Genomic DNA, 20895 nt, shown 5'->3' with positions numbered 1-20895 from the left:
GTGCCATTTGTCACAAAGGAGTTGAGAGGCGGTCTTCCCTCTGCCAGATCTGGGGAGGATAATGCCAAATCTCACAGAGTGGAGGTGTGAAGTGATTCCTGCTTTAATACTATTATGTAACAGGCTTAAGTCCTGAACAGAGATACAGCGAGAGAGAGGAGAGAGAGAGAGAGAGAGAGAGAGAGAGAGATAGAGAGAGGAAGACAGAGAGAGAGAGAGAGAGAGAGAGTGAGAGAGAGACGAAGAGACAGAGTGCCGTAAGGGTGGATGCCAGCTCTAGACCCAGGGTGGATGGAGGATTTGTAGGCTCAGCAGGCTCCCTATCATCAAATTGTCTGCACATATGGAGGGACTCAATAAACAATAGACTGCCAATGTGAGTGCGTAAGCGTGTGTGTGCGCCGGAGTGTATGTGTAGATGTTAAGGTGCCGGCACAGAGCGGTGTGTATGGGGGGTGCATTCCTAATCTGATTGTGTAACACATTCTCCCCATCCCTTCCTCTCTCCCTACATTGTAATCTACTGTACTGTACCACCCACTGGCTGTGGAGACACCTCTCCTACGTGGCTAATCCTGATGTTAGTGCACTTCAGGTGCCAGATCCACTTTATGCCTCAGCCCTGAGAGGACTGAACATGGACTCTGTGTCAACTCCACTGTTTGTCACACACAGACAGAATTGAGGGGGGAGAGACTAGAGAAGAGAGTGAGGGGGGGGGGGGGGGGTGATAGAAATATATATACAGTTGAAGTCGGAAGTTAACATACACTTAGGTTGGAGTCATTAAAACTTGTTTGGAATAGGGTCTAGTTTCCTGTTACTCAGGACCAGAAGCCAGGATATGCATATAATTGGTAGCATTGGACAGAAAATACTTTGAAGTTTCTAAAACGGTTAAACTAATGTCTGAGACTATAACAGAATTGATATGGCAGGTGAAAATCGGAAGAAAAACCAAACATAATTTTTTTTTTTTAGGTCCCAGGCTCTCTCTTCTTATGTAATTCCGTCTCCCAAATTGCAATTCCGATGGCTTCCACTAGATGTCAACAGTATTTATTCAAGTTTTCAGGCTTGTTTTTTGAGAAGTGTTGTAGCTGGGACCCTTAGGATTGCAAACAGAGGAAGATCTTCAAAAGAAAGTGAAACGGCTCCCTATCCACCGGATGTGTACCAAACTCACTAAAAGTGGCAGTAATAAAGCCTCTCTTGAAAAAGCCAAACCTTGACCCAGAAAATATAAAAAACTATCGGCCTATATTGACTCTTCCATTCCTCTCAAAAATTTTAGAAACGGCTGTTGCGCAGCAACTCACTGCCTTCCTGAAGACAAACAATGTATACGAAATGCTTCAGTCTGGTTTTAGACCCCATCATAGCACTGAGACGGCACTTGTGAAGGTGGTAAATTACATTTTAATGGCATCGGACCGAGGCTCTGCATCTGTCCTCGTGCTCCTAGACCTTAGTGCTGCTTTTGATACCATCGATCACCACATTCTTTTGGAGAGATTGGAAACCCAAATTGGTCTACACGGACAAGTTCTGGCCTGGTTTAGATCCTATCTGTCGGAAAGATATCAGTTTGTCTCTGTGAATGGTTTGTCCTCTGACAAATCAACTGTAAATTTCGGTGTTCCTCAAGGTTCCGTTTTAGGACCACTATTGTTTTCACTATATATTTTACCTCTTGGGGATGTTATTCGAAAACATAATGTTAACTTTCACTGCTATGCGGATGACACACAGCTGTACATTTCAATGAAACATGGTGAAGCCCCAAAATTGCCCTTGCTAGAAGCATGTGTTTCAGACATAAGGAAGTGGATGGCTGCAAACTTTCTACTTTTAAACTCGGACAAAACAGATATGCTTGTTCTAGGTCCCAAGAAACAAAGAGATCTTCTGTTGAATCTGACAATTAATCTTAATGGTTGTACAGTCGTCTCAAATAAAACTGTGAAGGACCTCGGCGTTACTCTGGACCCTGATCTCTCTTTTGAAGAACATATCAAGACCATTTCAAGGACAGCTTTTTTCCATCTACGTAACATTGCAAAAATCAGAAACTTTCTGTCCAAAAATGATGCAGAAAAATTAATCCATGCTTTTGTCACTTCTAGGTTAGACTACTGCAATGCTCTACTTTCCGGCTACCCGGATAAAGCACTAAATAAACTTCAGTTAGTGCTAAATACAGCTGCTAGAATCCTGACTAGAACCAAAAAATTTGATCATATTACTCCAGTGCTAGCCTCTCTACACTGGCTTCCTGTCAAAGCAAGGGCTGATTTCAAGGAGGTTTTACTGCTAACCTACAAAGCATTACATGGGCTTGCTCCTACCTATCTCTCTGATTTGGTCCTGCCGTACATACCTACACGTACGCTACGGTCACAAGACGCAGGCCTCCTAATTGTCCCTAGAATTTCTAAGCAAACAGCTGGAGGCAGGGCTTTCTCCTATAGAGCTCCATTTTTATGGAACGGTCTGCCTACCCATGTCAGAGACGCAAACTCGGTCTCAACCTTTAAGTCTTTACTGAAGACTCATCTCTTCAGTGGGTCATATGATTGAGTGTAGTCTGGCCCAGGAGTGGGAAGGTGAACGGAAAGGCTCTGGAGCAACGAACCGCCCTTTGCGGTCTCTGCCTGGCCGGTTCCCCTCTTTCCACTGGGATTCTTTGCCTCTAACCCTATTACAGGGGCTGAGTCACTGGCTTACTGGGGCTCTCTCATGCCGTCCCTGGAGGGGGTGCGTCACCTGAGTGGGTTGATTCACTGATGTGGTCATCCTCTCTGGGTTGGCGCCTCCCCCCCCCCCTTGGGTTGTGCCGTGGCGGAGGTCTTTGTGGGCTATACTCAGCCTTGTCTCAGGATGGTAAGTTGGTGGTTGAAGATATCCCTCTAGTGGTGTGGGGGCTGTGCTTTGGCAAAGTGGGTGGGGTTATATCCTTCCTGTCTGGCCCTGTCCGGGGGTGTCCTCGGATGGGGCCACAGTGTCTCCTGACCCCTCCTGTCTCAGCCTCCAGTATTTATGCTGCAGTAGTTTATGTGTCGGGGGGCTAGGTTCAGTTTGTTATATCTGGAGTACTTCTCCTGTCCTATTCAGTGTCCTGTGTGAATCTAAGTGTGCGTTCTCTAATTCTCTCCTTCTCTCTTTCTTTCTCTCTCTCAGAGGACCTGAGCCCTAGGACCATGCCCCAGGACTACCTGACATGATGACTCCTTGCTGTCCACAGTCCACCTGGCCGTGCTGCTGCTCCAGTTTCAACTGACCTGAGCCCTAGGACCATGCCCCAGGACTACCTGACATGATGACACCTTGCTGTCCCCAGTCCACCTGACCGTGCTGCTGCTCCAGTTTCAACTGTTCTGCCTTATTACTATTCGACCATGCTGGTCATTTATGAACATTTGAACATCTTGGCCATGTTCTGTTATAATCTCCACCCGGCACAGCCAGAAGAGGACTGGCCACCCCACATAGCCTGGTTCCTCTCTAGGTTTCTTCCTAGGTTTTGGCCTTTCTAGGGAGTTTTTCCTAGCCACCGTGCTTCTACACCTGCATTGCTTGCTGTTTGGGGTTTTAGGCTGGGTTTCTGTACAGCACTTTGAGATATCAGCTGATGTACGAAGGGCTATATAAATACATTTGATTTGATTTGATTTATTTAATCGCTATTTTTGATTTTATGAAGCCTGTGCTGGTTGAAAAATATGTTGATTTGGGGCGCCGTCCTCAAACAATCGCATGGTATGCTTTCGCCATAAAGCCTATTGTAAATCGGACAACGCAGTTAGATTAACATGAATTTAAGATTTTAAATGATATACGATACTTGTATGTTCATGAATGTTTAATGTTACGATAATTTATTTGAATTTCGCTCCCTCCAATTTCAATGGAAATCTTATCCCTAAGATTATTAAAACTCGTTTTCCAACCACTCTACAAATTTCTTGTTAACAAACTATAGTTTTGGCAAGTCGGTTAGGACATCTACTTTGTGCATGACAAGTAATTTTTCCATCAATTGTTTATGTCGTGGCTTTAGAAACTTCTGATAGGCTAATTGACATTATTTGAGTCAATTGGAGGTGTACCTGTGGATGTATTTCAAGGCCTACCTTCAAACTCAGTGCCTCTTTGCTTGACATCATGGAAAAATCAAAAGAAATCAGCCAAGACCTCAGAAAATAATTGTGGACCTCAACAAGTCTGGTTCATCCTTGGGAGCAATTTCCAAATACCTGAAGGTACCACGTTCATCTGTACAAACAATAGTACACAAGTATAAAAACTATGGGACCACGCAGCTGTCACACCGCTCAGGAAGGAGACACGTTCTGTCTCCTAGAGATGAATGTACTTTGGTGCGAAAAGTGCAAATCAATCCCAGAACAACAGCAAAAGACCTTGTGAAGATGCTGGGGAAACAGGTACAAAAGTATCTATATTCACAGTAAAACTTGTCCTACAGTGCCTTGCGAAAGTATTCGGCCCCCTTGAACTTTGCGACCTTTTGCCACATTTCAGGCTTCAAACATAAAGATATAAAACTGTATTTTTTTGTGAAGAATCAACAACAAGTGGGACACAATCATGAAGTGGAACGACATTTATTGGATATTTCAAACTTTTTTAACAAATCAAAAACTGAACAATTGGGCGTGCAAAATTATTCAGCCCCTTTACTTTCAGTGCAGCAAACTCTCTCCAGAAGTTCAGTGAGGATCTCTGAATGATCCAATGTTGACCTAAATGACTAATGATGATAAATACAATCCACCTGTGTGTAATCAAGTCTCCGTATAAATGCACCTGCACTGTGATAGTCTCAGAGGGCCGTCAAAAGCGCAGAGAGCATCATGAAGAACAAGGAACACACCAGGCAGGTCCGAGATACTGTTGTGAATAAGTTTAAAGCCGGATTTGGATACAAAAAGATTTCCCAAGCTTTAAACATCCCAAGGAGCACTGTGCAAGTGATAATATTGAAATGGAAGGAGTATCAGACCACTGCAAATCTACCAAGACCTGGCCTTCCCTCTAAACTTTCAGCTCATACAAGGAGAAGACTGATCAGAGATGCAGCCAAGAGGCCCATGATCACTCTGGATGAACTGCAGAGATCTACAGCTGAGGTGGGAGACTCTGTCCATAGGACAACAATCAGTCGTATATTGCACAAATCTGGCCTTTATGGAAGAGTGGCAAGAAGAAAGCCATTTCTTAAAGATATTCATAAAAAGTGTTGTTTAAAGTTTGCCACAAGCCACCTGGGAGACACACCAAACATGTGGAAGAAGGTGCTCTGGTCAGATGAAACCAAAATTGAACTTTTTGGCAACAATGCAAAACGTTATGTTTGGCGTAAAAGCAACACAGCTGAACACACCATCTCCACTGTCAAACATGGTGGTGGCAGCATCATGGTTTGGGCCTGCTTTTCTTCAGCAGGGACAGGGAAGATGGTTAAAATTGATGGGAAGATGGATGGAGACAAATACAGGACCATTCTGGAAGAGAACCTGATGGAGTCTGCAAAAGACCTGAGACTGGGACGGAGATTTGTCTTCCAACAAGACAATGACCCAAAACATAAAGCAAAATCTACAATGGAATGGTTCAAAAATAAACATATCCAGGTGTTAGAATGGCCAAGTCAAAGTCCAAACCTGAATCCAATCGAGAATCTGTGGAAAGAACTGAAAACTGCTGTTCACAAATGCTCTCCATCCAACCTCACTGAGCTCGAGCTGTTTTGCAAGGAGGAATGGGAAAAAATGTCAGTCTCTCGATGTGCAAAACTGATAGAGACATACCCCAAGCGACTTACAGCTGTAATCGCAGCAAAAGGTGGCGCTACAAAGTATTAACTTAAGGGGGCTGAATAATTTTGCACGCCCAATTTTTCAGTTTTTGATTTGTTAAAAAAGTTTGAAATATCCAATAAATGTCGTTCCACTTCATGATTGTGTCCCACTCGTTGTTGATTCTTCACAAAAAAATACAGTTTTATATCTTTATGTTTGAAGCCTGAAATGTGGCAAAAGGTCGCAAAGTTCAAGGGGGCCGAATACTTTCGCAAGGCACTGTATATCGACATAACCTGAAAGGTATTATGGGATTTTTTTTATCAATAATGACTAAATTAGGTATACTGCACTATAACTGGCAAGAATTCTACCCTGTCTTTCTTGTAGTATTAAATCATGTTTGTTCATTAGGAAGGGGTTACATGGCATGTACCTAGGAAGAAAGGAATGTATGTGGAGATAAGAGAGGACAGGGAGAGCTCCTCCAGAGTTATAGTGTCTGGGGGAGCCTGGAACTGTCAGCTGAAGGGTTATAAACTGTGGTTAGACTCATGAGAAAATCCATGTTGGTGTGTATGTATGTGCGTAGTTTAGGATGGTATAAGAAGGAATGTATTTGTGAAAACTTGAGAGCTCTCGCAAATAAATTGGGATCTGATCAATTGTGAGCTGGGAATTCTGTCTGTTTTATTTAAGACCAGAACTTTACAACCTCTGGGTATCAGACAGATAAATATAATTGGAATTTATGAACACTAATTCACTAATTACTTGACAAAGGCCACTCAGCAAGGAAGAAGCCACTGCTCCAAAACCACCATTAAACATCCAGACTACGGTTTGCAACTGCACATGGGGACAAAGATCGTACTTTTTGGAGAAATGTCCTCTGGTCTGATAAAACAAAAATAGAACTGCTTGGCCATAATGACCATCATTATCTTTGGAGGGAAAAGGGGGAGGCTTGCAAGCCAAAGAACACCATCCCAACCGTGAAGCACGGGGGTGGCAGCATCATGTTGTGGGGGTGCTTTGCTGCAGGAGGGACGGGTGCACTTTACGAAATAGATTAAAGCAACACCTCAAGACATCAGTCAAGAAGTTAAAGCTTGGTTGCAAATGGATCTTCCAAATGGACAATGACCCCAAGCATACTTCCAAAGTTGTAGCAAAAAAACCTGACTCAGTTACACCAGCTCTGTCAGGAGGAAAGGGCCAAAATTCACCCAACTTATTGTGGGAATCTTGTGGAATGCTACCCGAAACATTTGACCCAGGTTAAACAATTTAAAGGCAACGCTAACAAATACTAATTGAGTGTATGTAAACTTCTGACCCACTGGGAATGTGATGAAATAAATAAAATAAAAACTGAAATAATTCATTCTCTCTACTATTATTCTGGCATTTCACAGTCTTTAAAATCAAGTGGTGATCCTAACTGACGAAAGACAGGGAATTTTTACTAGGAAAAACTGAGTCTAAATGTATTTGGCTAAGATGCATGTAAACTTCCGACTTCAACTGTGTATATATATGTATATATATTTATACATATACATACAGTGCCTTGCGAAAGTATTTGGCCCCCTTGAACTTTGCGACCTTTTGCCACATTTCAGGCTTCAAACATAAAGATATAAAACTGTATTTTTTTGTTAAGAATCAACAACAAGTGGGACACAATCATGAAGTGGAACGACATTTATTGGATATTTCAAACTTTTTTAACAAATCAAAAACTGACTTGATTACACACAGGTGGATTGTATTTATCATCATTAGTAATTTAGGTCAACATTGGATCATTCAGAGATCCTCACTGAACTTCTGGAGAGAGTTTGCTGCACTGAAAGTAAAGGGGCTGAATAATTTTGCACGCCCAATTTTTCAGTTTTTGAATTGTTAAAAAAGTTTGAAATATCCAATAAATGTCGTTCCACTTCATGATTGTGTCCCACTTGTTGTTGATTCTTCACAAAAAAATACAGTTTTATATCTTTATGTTTGAAGCCTGAAATGTGGCAAAAGGTCGCAAAGTTCAAGGGGGCCGAATACTTTCGCAAGGCACTGTATATATATATATATATATATAGATATATATATATATATATAGAGAGAGAGAGAGAGAGCACGAGACAGAGAGGCATGGGTACACTGGCAAGCAGTGACATCTCCTCCTCCACCTGTGAGTCAACTATTCACATTGGTAATGCTAGCTATAAGACAACCCTCTATTCCTAGCCTCGTGAGGAGATGGATTGCTTATTTAACCCTTTGAAGTGTACAGATTGCATCCTGTTATTTATTGAACATTCTATGGATACTTCAAACTTGCTGTGAAATTCCAAAAATAGAACGCTGACAAAATTCTGTAAAACTCACCCCACAAAGGGTTAACAAATTAAGACACATATGGTTACAAAAATCTGCAAGTGGAACTGAAAAGCATAGATTTTCAGTAAGGACCGGTGCACAGCTGTAGAGATATATACAACACTGAAATCCATATTTGTGTCCCAGCCTGCCTGGTCGAGGGTGGACAGACCAGGAGAGAGAGAGCCCTCAACACTTCCAGTGACTAATTGACACTGACAGCTCTGGCTGATTTCCTCCATCATCATCCCAACCTCTGTTCTCCTTCTCTCCCCCACTCTCTCTCACGCTCTCTGTGCTTTTCACCAGGTGGTTGCTTCGACAGCTCTTCCCCTTACCTACAGCCACACAATGCAGAGAGAGTATTGACAAATAAAACATTTAATTGTCCCTTCAGCCTTTCAGGGTAACATCACTGCTTTGACTAGGCATCCTTCTTTCAACACCAAACCCACCACTGGTGTGCGTGGCCAAAGAGATATATATGTCATCCAACAAATATAAGCGCCTGGAGTTTGCTTAACTGCATTGGCACTTGGATTGGAACCAGTGCTATGGTCAGATAACATGAAAATAGTGCTCTTTGGCCACACAGACCAGTGGGTGGGTTTGCTGTCGAAATAAGGATTCATACAGTGCATTCGGAAAGTATTAAGACCCCTTCTCTTTTTCCACATTTTGTTAGGTTACAGCCTTATTCTAAAATATATTAAATAAAACATTTTCCTACAGTGTTTCTTCCTTTAGAAGTTTAAAGCTTACGCCGCAACCATTTGCGATGGATGGTGGCAGATTGTTTAAAATTACATAATTCTGTCATTGCACCACACTATCATAAGGGGGAGGTAGAACACTGATCTATCGGTAGTCTAAACTGTGGCACAAATGTACTATCTTTTTGTAAATTAATGGAGGTGTTTTCAGTCTAAGAGTCTCTCTTCTTTGGTACTAGAGTCCTGCATCAGGCAAAAAAAGAGTGGAGAGAGAACTTGGGTAAATTCAATGGCCAATTTTACACTTGATATGCGTACTGCCGATTTTCGAAAAATAGGCACAGTGGGCTTTTAGTTTTTCTCCCTCTAAAAACAGAAATAAGTTATTCTAAATAACATATTGGCTTTATTTGCCACAGTGTGAAAGTGTGATAGCCCCTCTATGTGAAGTGAGTTTCTGAAACACAGAGTCCTTCTTTGCTGATGTGAAGAAGAAATGGAATGAAAGCGAGTCCAGCGAGGATTTTGCAGCATAAAGCTGAGTGACTCACTCATTCTTGGAATTGGATCTATCACGTTTCAGGAGAAGAACCAGATGCAGAGAGTGTCGAAGTAACAAATGTGTATTACTAGAACAGAGGGCAGGCAAAACGACAGGTCTAGGGCAGGCAGAGGTCAGTAATCCATATCAGAGTCCATAAGGTACAGAATGGCAGGCAGTCTCGGGGTCAGGGCAGGCAGATGTCAATAATCCAGGGTGGTGTGACAAGGTACAGAACGACAGGCAGGTTTAGGGTCAAGGCAGGCAGAATGGTCAAAACCAGGAAAACTAGAAAACAGGAACTAGAAAAGACATGAGCAAGGGGAAAACCACAGGTAGGCTTGACAAACAATACGAACTGGCAACAGACAAATAGAGAACTCAGGTATAAATACACTGGGGAAAATGGGGACAATGGTCAACACCTGGAGGAGGGTGGAGACAAGCACAAAGGCAGGTGAAACAGATCAGGGTGTGACAGGATCAAAATAAATAAGTACCCACTTTCTGAATGTCTTTAACCTTTTTAGGATGGGGGCAGCATTTTCACTTTTGGATGAATAGCGTGCCCAGAGTGAACTACCTCCTACTCTGCCCCAGATGCTAATATATGCATATTATTATTAGTATTGGTTAGAAAACACTCTGAAGTTTCTAAAACTGTTTGAATGATGTCTGTGAGTATAACAAAACTCATATGGCAGGCGAAAACCTGAGAAAAATCCAACCGACAGAGTTATTTCTCGTTCCAGTGCTTTTCTGAAGACATAGGAATTCTCCGGTTGGAACATTATTGATGTTTTATGTTTAAAAACATCCCAAAGATTGATTCCATACATCGTTTGGCATGTTTCTAAAGGAATGTAATGGAACTTTTCGAGTTTTTGTCTGGACGAAATGCTCGCGCCTCATGAAGATGGATTACTGGGCTGAACATGCTAACAACAAGTGGCTATTTGGACATAAATGATGGAACTTTATGGAACAAATCAGTCATTTATTGTCGACCTGGGATTCCTGGGAGTGCCTTCTGATGAAGATCATCAAAGGTAAGTGAATATTTATGGTGTTATTTCAAACTTTGTTGATTCCAAAATGGCTGATGTTCCTCTGGCTGTTTTGGGTTCTGAGCGCCGTTCTCAGATTATGCTTTTTCTGTAAAGTTTTTTTGAAATCTGACACAGCGTTGCATTAAGGAGAAGTCTATCTTTAATTCTGTGAATAACACTTGTATCTTTTATCAATGTTTATTATGAGTATTTCTGCAAAATCACCGGATGTTTTGGAGTCAAAACATTACTGCACGTAAGGCGCCAATGTAAACTGAGATTTTTGGATATAAATATGCACATTATCGAACAAAACATACATGTATTTTGTAACATGATGTCCTATGAGTGTCATCTGATGAAGATCATCAAAGGTTAGTGATTCATTTGATCTATATTTCAGCTTTTTGTGACTTGGCTGGAAAAATGGCTGTGTTTTTTCGACTTGGCTATGATCTAATCTAATCATATGTTGTGCTTTAGCTGTAAGGCATTTTTTAAATTGGACACGATGGGTCGATTAACAAGATGTTTATCTTTCATTTGCTGTATTGGACTTGTTAATGTGTGAAAGTTACATATTTGTAAGAAATATTTTAGAATTTCGCGCACTGCCTTTTCAGCAGAATGTTGTTGAGGTGTTTATATAGCGGAACCCCTGCACTAGAAAGGTTTATAAAGAAATGTTTGGACTGTTTTGACTAAATTAATCTGATCATATTGTTTGTGCTCAATTATTTGTGACATTGTGGTCACAGTGAATAATGTAAATTAAGAAAATCTAATAAATCCTATTCATAATGAATTATAAGATGTGTGTTGCAAGCTTTTAATTTTTCATATTTTTTTTGTAAGAATTGATATGATATTTTTAGACAATACAAAACATACACATAGAAACAACAACTATATCACACCTGTCCAGAACAACCTGCTCACACCCATATCTCCAGCGCCTGCTCTCTGCCACATTGCCTCAAACTGCACCATTTTGTTTCTCTCCATCGCCCACACGCACTTAAACATTTAAAGGCTGACATTGGATTATTTTAATACTTCTGATAGCCATATATCTAACTCCACCCATAACATTTTTACTTTTTAACATTCCCAGAAGGCGTGGATCATTGTAACCTAATGAAAAATGAACCAGTAAATCTAATTGAACCCTTATGTAATCTTAACATTCTGAATTCTCCCCTTGCCCGAGGGTAAAAAATGACCCATTTTCAAGCAGCTAAATTGAATTTTAAACCCCAAATCTATTTTGCATGAAGAAACAACCTGTCATTCATCAAACTTTGTAAAGATGTGGGTTTTCCCTCTTCACAATGCAGAAAGACTGCATTTAATCAGTGGACACCACTCGTTTTTATTACAACACACCTGTCATTATTGTTTTCTTTACTATTATTATTATTATTATTGCTGAAGGTACTACATCAGTGTAAACATACTTTTTTTTAGCAAGAGATAGCACTTGTATAGCCTAAGAAAGTAGCAGAAATATGCAGAAAGTAGTTTTAAATGCATTTTATTGAAGGGAAACTATATCAGTCTTGAACATTTTTGGCAACATAGTGATATATTCTTACATACTGTACAACGAGGAATTTAACTACAAAATACTAGTCTTCTCCCATTTTTTTTAACCATTGCCCCTACCCACAAGGTCTATAAACAACAACAATAAATAAGAATAACATAAGATAACTGATATAAAAAAAATGTGAAGAACATAAATCAATCAACTCTAATTAGCACATGTAGGACAATATGCAAGTGTGTGTGCATGACTTTGAAGATGTATTTCTCATATGTGAAGCACATAGTATTTGGGCAGAATTGGCATCACCTCCTCTTGCCTGCCCCAGCTGCAGCCTCAGGTGGATCAGGACAAGATTCAGCCCCCTGTACAGCTTTCACAAGCGCTGCAGAGGCTGCTGTGCAGGGGAGGTGCTCCCTTCTTTGAATGTGTGGGGTTACAAGTGCCTTTCCCAGCTGCCCAGGGAACACCCTCCTCTTGTTCCGCTTATCAGGCATCCAGGTAGGGTTGATCTTGTTCCATATCATGAAGGCATTGTATGAGGACACATCAATGATGTTATGGAAGATGACCAGGGGCCAGCGGGCACTAATCCTCCTGTAGCTGTAAGTTCCAATCACCTTGTCCAGGTTGTCCATGCCTCCTTTGTTGTGGTTGTAGTCCAGGATGATGGCTGGTTTCCTGTCCTCACTATCACTGGTCTCAGCCATTTTGTGCAGTGTGCTCAGGAGGACCACATCCTTGTTCCTCTTTGGGAGGTAAGAAACTAGAGTGGTGGTAGGGGTGAAGGCAAACTTTGATGAGAAGGCCTCTCTCCCCCTTGGTGCGAGGAGTGCAGGGGGAGCTCAGGCGTGTTCTTTCTAACTGTGCCAACCATTGTGATCTTCCTCTTCAGGAGCTGCTGGCTGAGTTCATAAGAGGTGAAGAAATTGTCACATGTGACATTGTGCCCCCTCAGTCTATCTCTCACATCAAGCAAAAATCGCATCCCTGGTTCTTCTCCGGACCTCCACTGGTCGGTTTCCCTGTGTAGACTTGCATCTTCTAAGCGTAGCTGGATTGTGCGTCACAGGCCACCCATATCTTGATGCCATACTTTGCTGGCTTGCTGAGCATATACTGCCGGAAAGGATAGCGACCTTTTGACAAAGAGATTACTATCAGTAATTAGCATCAGTGTCATAGAAAACAATCACATAAATCACTGATATAAATAAATAAAATTAACAGTCAAAATCACTTACATTACAGATATGAAAATAAAAATGTACCTCTGAATGGAACCAGTTGCTCATCCACTGTTACTTCAGTTCCAGCGTTGTAGAGGTATGGCAGACGCTCCACCCATTTCCCCAGACCTCTCTTATGGCCGCCAGTTTGTCTCTCACATATCTTGCAGGTCTTCACTCACGGTTATCAAACCATAGCATTCTTGAGAAAGTGTGCAAGACTTTCAGTGCTATCGTGGCACAGAAAATCACCATTCCACACTGCATCCCAGAGACAACTGTTTTTTTGTTTTTTGTCCATTATGTATTTCCGTTTGAGAAATATTTACATGAAGCCTGGAATAAAAGAAAAAGGGCAAATATTTAGCTTCTATATGGATAATGGTGTGTGTATATAGATGGTGTATATGCTTGTCTATCATATGAATCTTCCCTTTGTCAGACTGGGTTCAAGTGACTTCTGTTTCTTTTTTTTCTGTATTTATGAGTCTGTATATGGTATGTATGTATGTATGTATGTATGTATGTATGTATGTATGTATGTATGTATGTATGTAGGTATGTGTATATATGCAGTATGTATGTATATACAGTTGAAGTCGGGAATGTTTACATACACTAAGGTTGGAAACGTTTTAAAACTCGTTTTTTTAACCACGCAATACAACCGCAGAAACTTACCCACATCCTGGTTCACTCTCTCCACCTGCCCATTACTCTGACCGAGACCCCCAAACGTTCCATGAACGCCTTCCACACCCTGGACGTGAACTGGGGACCCCGATCAGAAACAATGTCCTCAGGCACCCCGTAGTGCCGGAAGACGTGAGTAAACAGGGCCTCCGCAGTCTGTAGGGCTGTAGGGAGACCGGGCAAAGGGAGGAGACGACAGGACTTAGAAAACCGATCCACAACGACCAGGATCGCGGTGTTGCCCTGTGACGGTGGCAGATCGGTCAGGAAGTCAACCGACAGGTGTGACCAAGGCCGCTGTGGAATGGGAATGGGTTGTAACTTCTCTATGGGCAGGTGCCTAGGAGCCTTGCACTGAGCGCACACCGAGCAGGTGGCCACATAAACCCTCACGTCCTTGGGTAAAGTGGACCACCAGTACTTCCCACTAAGACATCACACCGTCCTACCAATCCCCGGGTGACCAGAGGAGGGGGACGTGTGCCCACCAAATCAGCCTGTCTCTAACCTCGAGTGGAATGTACACCCGTCCAGCTGGACACTGTGGTGGAGTAGGCTCAACACGCGATGCTCGCTCAATGTCACGCGATGCTCGCTCGATGTCTGCGTCCACCTCCCACCTCACAGGTGCCACCAGACAAGGAGGATGGGCGCAGGATCGATGGCCCACTCCGCCGTATCATATAGTCGGGACAGTGCGTCTGTCTTAGTGTTCTGGGAGCCTGGTCTATAGGAGATGGTGAACCTAAATTGGGTGAAAAACATGGCCCACCTTGCCTGACGAGGGTTCAGTCTCCTCGCTGCCCGAATGTACTCTAGATTACGGTGGTCAGCCCAGATGAGAAAATGGTGTTGAGCCCATTGATAGACACTGAATTGATCTGAGAGGCACAGGGTTGTGATGGAGCTCATATAATTAAAGATGGACTTTATGATAACTCTGACTTGTGTGGTTTGCTCTCATGATTTGGTAAATACAGGAAATTTCCACTACAGGGGTTCGGATGCGCCAGCACGGGAGTCGAGGTGAAAAGAGCCTTCAGGCGACCAAAAGCCCTGTCCGCCTAAGCCGAACACCCCAGACGGGCCCCCACTTCAGGCCCCCACTTCAGCAGTGACGTAATGGGAGCAGCCACCTGCCCAAAACCCCAGATAAACCTCTGGTAGTAATTGGAAAACCCTAAGAACCGCTGCACCTCCTTTACCCTGGTTGGAGTCAGCCAATTACGCACAGCTGCAATGTGGTCACACTCCATCGCCAACCCCGATGTGGAAATGCAATACCCAAGGAAGGAAACGGCCTGGTTGAAGAACAAGAATCTCGTCAACAAAATATTGGAAGACTGCTGGAGCATTCTTCAACCCGTATGACATGACGAGGTACTCATAATGGCCGGATGTGGTACTAAACGCTGTCTTCCACTCATCTCCTTCCGGATACGCACCAAGTTATATGCACTCCTGAGATCCAGTTTTGTGAAAAAGCGTGCTCCGTGAAATGACTCAATCGCCGTGGCAATGAGAGGTAGCGGGTAACTATACCCCGCCGTGATGGAATTTAGACCCCTATAGTCAGGGTTTGTTAAACTGAACATGGGGGATCCCTAACCTATGCGCTACACCGCAGTCATTACAATTCCCCGCCACGCCTGAATCTACTAGCGCCTTATGCCGGGAAAGAGGGACAAATTCAGGAAAAACAATCAATACATACATGTGACCAACAGGGGGCTCTGGGTGAGCCTGGTGCCGACTCACCTGAGGTGTCCTAGCAGTGCTCAGTGTGCCCTCTGCGACCACAGCTGGCACAGGAAAGGCCCCCTCCTCCGGTCGCCCTCGCTGCAGCACCTCCTAGCTCCATGGGTGTTGGAGTAGAGGAGCTGGGGGATGGAACTGACAGAACCCATTCTGGACGTCCGCGGGTCACCAGCAAGTTGTCCAACCGAATGGACATGTTGATCAGCTGGTCCAAGGAGAGGCTGGTGTTTCTACAGGCCAGCTCCCTATGGACGTCCTCGTCCAAACTGCACCTATAGTGATCGATCAGGTCCATGTTTTTCCATCCCGCGCCAGCAGCCAAAGTCCGGAACTCTAGAGCAAAGTCCTGAGCACTCCTCTTCTCCTGCCTCAGATGGAACAGCCGTTCACCCGCTGCTCGGCCCTCAGGTGGGTGATCGAACACGGCCCGAAAGCGGCGGGTGAACTCTGGGAAGTGGACCTCACCGAGTCAGGATCGTTCCATACCGCGTTGGCCCAATCCATGGCATTACCTGAGAGGCAGGAGACGAGGGCGTTCACGCTCTCACCTCCCGAAGGAGCCGGATGAATGGTTGTCAGGTATAAGTCCATCTGGAGTAAGAACCCCTGGCACCCGGCCGCAGTCCGGAGTACGAGTCGAATCTCACTGTGCCCAGGCAATGAAGGAGAGGGGGTTGGTACTGATAGGGATTAAAAGATTAATTTCATACCCCCAGTGTAGCTATAGCTCAAACACAGACCACATCGAAGCTTACCTTGTAAGATGATTGCTGTTTGTGAAAACGTTGTGTAAAATAAACCCTTATTTTGCAGATAGGAGCTACAGTTCTCATACCACACTGAATTGAATAAAACAAATCTAATAGGACAGCCTAATAGCTCGGTTAGGTGTGAAAAATGCTGCCAACTTGCAATTTATTCGATGTTAAATACCCTTAAGTTTTAAATGTCTAACTCCAAACCTCATGCAACCGCAAAATGTTGGATAAAGCATATACTGCACAGTATTTGTTCATCAACATCTTATGCTTTCATTAATAAAATATTGAAAAAAATACTTTCAAAATGTAGATGTTTATTTCAACTACTCTATATCTCAGCTACATTTAGTTGCACTTACCCCCAGCACCATGACCACGGGTAAAACCTTGCTGAGATGATCAATGCATTTGTTGCGTTGTTGCGTTGTCAGTTTCTAAAGTATTCAGAACCTTTGCTATGAGACTTGAAAACAGAGAGCAGTTACATCCTGTTTCCATTGATCATCCTTGTTTCTACAACTTGATCAGAGTCCACCTGTGGTAAATTCAATTGATTGGACATTATTTGGAAAGGAACACACCTGTCAATTTAAGGTCCCACAGTTGACAGTGCATGTCAGAGCAAAAACCAATCCATGAGACAGAAGGAATTTTCCGTAGAGCTCCGAGACAGGATTGTGTCGAGGCACAGATCCGGGGAAGGGTATCAACAAATGTCTGCAGCATTGAAGTTCCCCAAGAACACAGTGGCCTCCATCATTCTTAAAAATAAGAAGTTTAGAACCATTCTTCCTATAGCTGGCCGCCTGGCCAAACTGAGCATGCAGGGGAGAAGGGCCTTGGTCAGGAAGGTGACCAATAACCTGATGGTCACTGACAGAGCTCCAGAGTTCCTCTGTGTAGATGGGAGAACCTTCAAGAAGGACAACAGTCTCTGCAGCACTCCACCAATCAGGCATTTATGGTGCAATGGCCAGACGGAAGCCACTCCTCAGTAAAAAAGCACATGACAGCCCACTTGGAGTTTGCCAAAAAGCACATAAAGGACTCTCAGACCATGAGAAACAAGATTCTCTGGTCTGATGAATCCAAGATTGAAATCTTTGTCTTGAATGCCAAGAGTCACTTCTGGAGGAAACCTGGCACCATCATACTGTGGGGATGTTTTTCAGCGGCAGGGACTGGGAGACTAGTCAGAATTAAGGGAAACATGAACAGAGCAAAGTACAGAGAGATCCTTGATGAAAACCTGCTCCAGAGCGGTCAGGAACTCAGACTGGGGCGGAGGACAACGACCCTAAGCACACAGCCAAGACAACGCATGAGTGGCTTCAGGACACGTCTCTGAATGTCCTTCAGTGGCCCAGTCAGAGCCCGGACTTGAACCCCATCTAACATCTCTGGAGAAACCTGAAAATAGCTGTACAGCGACGCTCCCCATCCAACCTGACAGAGCTTGAGAGGATCTGCAGAGAAGAATGGGAGAAACTCCCCAAACACAGGTGTGTCAATCTTGTAGCGTCATGCCCAAGAAGACTTGAGGCTGTAATTTCTGCCAAAGGTGCTTCATCAAAGTACTGAGTAAAGGATCTGAATAACTTTGTAAATGTGATATTTCTGATTTTTATATTTAATACATTTGCTAAAATTGATAAAAACCTGTTTTCTGCTTTGTCATTGTGGGGCATTGTGTGTAGATTGAAAAAAAAAAACGATTTAATCCATTTTAGAATACGGCTGTAACGTAACAAAATGTGGAAAAAGTCAATGGGTCTGAATATTTTCAGAATGCACTGTATGCAGAAAAGGACCCCATACCTACTGTCAAATATGGTGGTGGATTTTTGATGTTCTGGGACTATTTTGCTTCCACTTTCCTGGGGCCCTTGTTAATTAAGGTTAACGGCATTGTGAAATGTATCCAGTACAAGGACATTTTTTGCTTCTGCCAGGAGGCTGAAGTTTGGCCCCAAGTCAGATCTTCCAGCAAGACAAAAAAACCCAAGTACCAGTGATGGGAAGTAGTGAACTACATGTTGTTCAAATAGTCGTTGAATTACATTTGGCTGTATCTTGGTGGTAGTTGAACTAAATTGAAATCTTGGTCGTGTTTTCAGTAGTTCATTACTTTGTGCCAGTGTAGCGGTGTAGCTAACTACCTGAACTACCTTATACTTTTATTTTCAAAAATAACAGAAAATATGGGTAAAGTAGGCAAGATGTACGTTCTTTTTCAGCATCAGACCTGCCTAACTCTCACTTGAAACAGTTTTTGTGTTTAATAGTCTAAATTTCACATTATTAAAATTTGACTCCTGAGTGATCTGTTCTCGCAATTTGTAGTCTATGACATTTCAGATTTAGATCAAATACTTTTGACCACTTTCTTTTGGATAATAATTTAAAAAATACTTTATCTGAGCAATTGTTCTGTACCTGACTGTATATGGGACTATGCAAATAAAATATAACCAGTCTCTCTTTGAAGTCCTTAGTCAATGTGTAAATCACAAGTAGAGAAGCACATCTATACATGTCCTGAGCACTCTCTCTCTCTCTCTTCCTTCTCTCGATCTCTCTCTCCTTGTTTATGTGTTCTTTTCACCAGGTGGTTGCTATGACAGCATTTCCCCTTGCCTACAGCCACAGAATGCAGAGTATTATAATCCCTTCAGCCTCTCAGGGTAACATCACTGCTTTGGCAGCTGCAATGATGATGTCATCATCCTATGCTTGGTGTGTGATGCTGTGCACCTGTCAGAACAATGTATGGATAAGTTCAGTCTTCTGACATGGCATCATTCCTGTGCTGTGCTAATGTTACCTGATATTAACAACAATGACTAGGCATCCAATCATTCCATACAATGACAAAAACAAAGCATACTGAATATCTCCTAGGCCTATACATGTCAGTCTACCAATCCCATCTTATTTCGTCACTAGCCATGTCTTGGTGAGGGTGTAGTGTAAATATATTCAGGATTGTTGGTTTATCTATAACTAAACAGCTATTTTCCTAAATGTCTTAGACGTGCACTAAGGAGTGTCTGTGTGCGTGTTTCTTCAGACAAAATCAATTTATCTGGAGCCCGTGGCTCCCCGCTGGTCCCTTTAACGTCCGGGGGGGGGGGGGGGGGGGGGGATATCCTACGTTAATGAGACGTCATGTGGGAGCAGCTTTGTTCCTGGGAACAGCAGGGAGAGACTGGATGCCTCTATTAAGGGGTCTCTATACTGTATCTGACGGGATTACTAGCAGGCAGGCCACACTGAGATAGACCGCTGCAGTGGTGGAGCTATACCATAGCACTACATTATATCATCAAGGGGCATCAGAGTCCATGTAAAACAAATGTAGAAGATATCCTTATAGAGAGCCTTGCAGTATTCACTGAATCATGTTAAACGTGCCAATGCGTTCAGTTTAGATTCAATATCAACACCAGTCTAGCACACAACTTAGAATGAAGCAATGTATTGGGCATGCACTTCAAGTCATAAGCTAGGGTGGATGTTGGAACATAACCCATATTTTGTAGCTCTGACCGCCATTCCCTCCAGCCACACTACCACTTTGTGCTAGTCCAGTGTGATGTAGGTGATGTAGGACAGCGAAAGGGCAAAGGTAACGTGACATGGCCCATAACCTAAATTTAAAGATCAGCTGTCTCTTCAGCACCATCTGAGGCCTGGAAGAGTCAGGACCTTGACAGCGGCAGCTAAGCACTCCCAGCCAGCTCCCAGAAACAGAGATGGGGGCCATGTGCCTTCAGTCGTACTATGATAGGGCTTTCAGCTGATTCTATTTAACAATGTTCCTCTCACCTCTCTCTGTTTGTGCTCTACAGGTAGCTCATTCATAAAACACAAGTGAGTGGGGCTAATACAGTGTTTGTGTGTTTGTGTGTGCTTGCGAGCATGCGTGACTGCGTGCCATGAGTGTGTGAACTCTGTGTTTGTAAGTGTGTGTGTATGCGGGTGGTTGCAGGCCTGTGGGGCATCTCTAAAACAGTGCCGGGTTGGAAAAAGGACTCTGCTGCCAGGACACAGCTGGCTCAGTGCAAAACCAGCAGCTTTAGGGAGGGGCTGCCCCTAAGCTCTGGTCCAGGGACAGTCTCTACAACCGTAGAGTCTTAACCTAAAAGGATTGAATTAATAAGACCCGGTCTTGTGGTGAAGGGCAACTTCTATCTCAACCAACATCAGCCATGAAATCTCTATCGATACATCCCGAATGGCATCCTATTCCCTACATAGTTCACTACTTTTGACCATGGGCCTTGGTCAAAAGTAGCACAGTATAAAGGGAATGGGTGTCAGGTGGGACACAACCTCTACGCTACAGCAGTCTATTGACTCTGACATGTCTAGGGTGTGTGCTATGTATTCATCTCGCTCCTG

The 20895-nt window shown here is 43.2% G+C and overlaps 2 protein-coding genes across 7 annotated transcripts in view; both read right to left on the bottom strand.

Moving 5' to 3' along the window:
• Positions 1-20895, bottom strand: part of LOC110523526 (RIMS-binding protein 2) — a 71702-nt gene that overhangs the window by 31470 nt on the left and 19337 nt on the right. The window lies entirely within an intron of this gene.
• On the bottom strand, positions 12023-14080 carry LOC118964580 (piggyBac transposable element-derived protein 4-like). Its single transcript, XM_036977175.1, has 2 exons — positions 13322-14080; positions 12023-13189 (listed from the first exon to the last, which is right to left on the bottom strand). The coding sequence occupies exon 2, from the start codon at positions 12758-12760 to the stop codon at positions 12356-12358; it is 405 nt and encodes a 134-aa protein (XP_036833070.1). The 5' UTR covers positions 12761-13189; positions 13322-14080; the 3' UTR covers positions 12023-12355.

Source organism: Oncorhynchus mykiss, chromosome 5 (assembly GCF_013265735.2).
Source record: "Oncorhynchus mykiss isolate Arlee chromosome 5, USDA_OmykA_1.1, whole genome shotgun sequence".
In the NCBI taxonomy this organism is placed as follows: Eukaryota; Metazoa; Chordata; class Actinopteri; order Salmoniformes; family Salmonidae; genus Oncorhynchus; species Oncorhynchus mykiss.
Note: the sequence above shows the minus strand (reverse complement) of the source record. Positions and strands in the feature narration are given on the sequence as shown.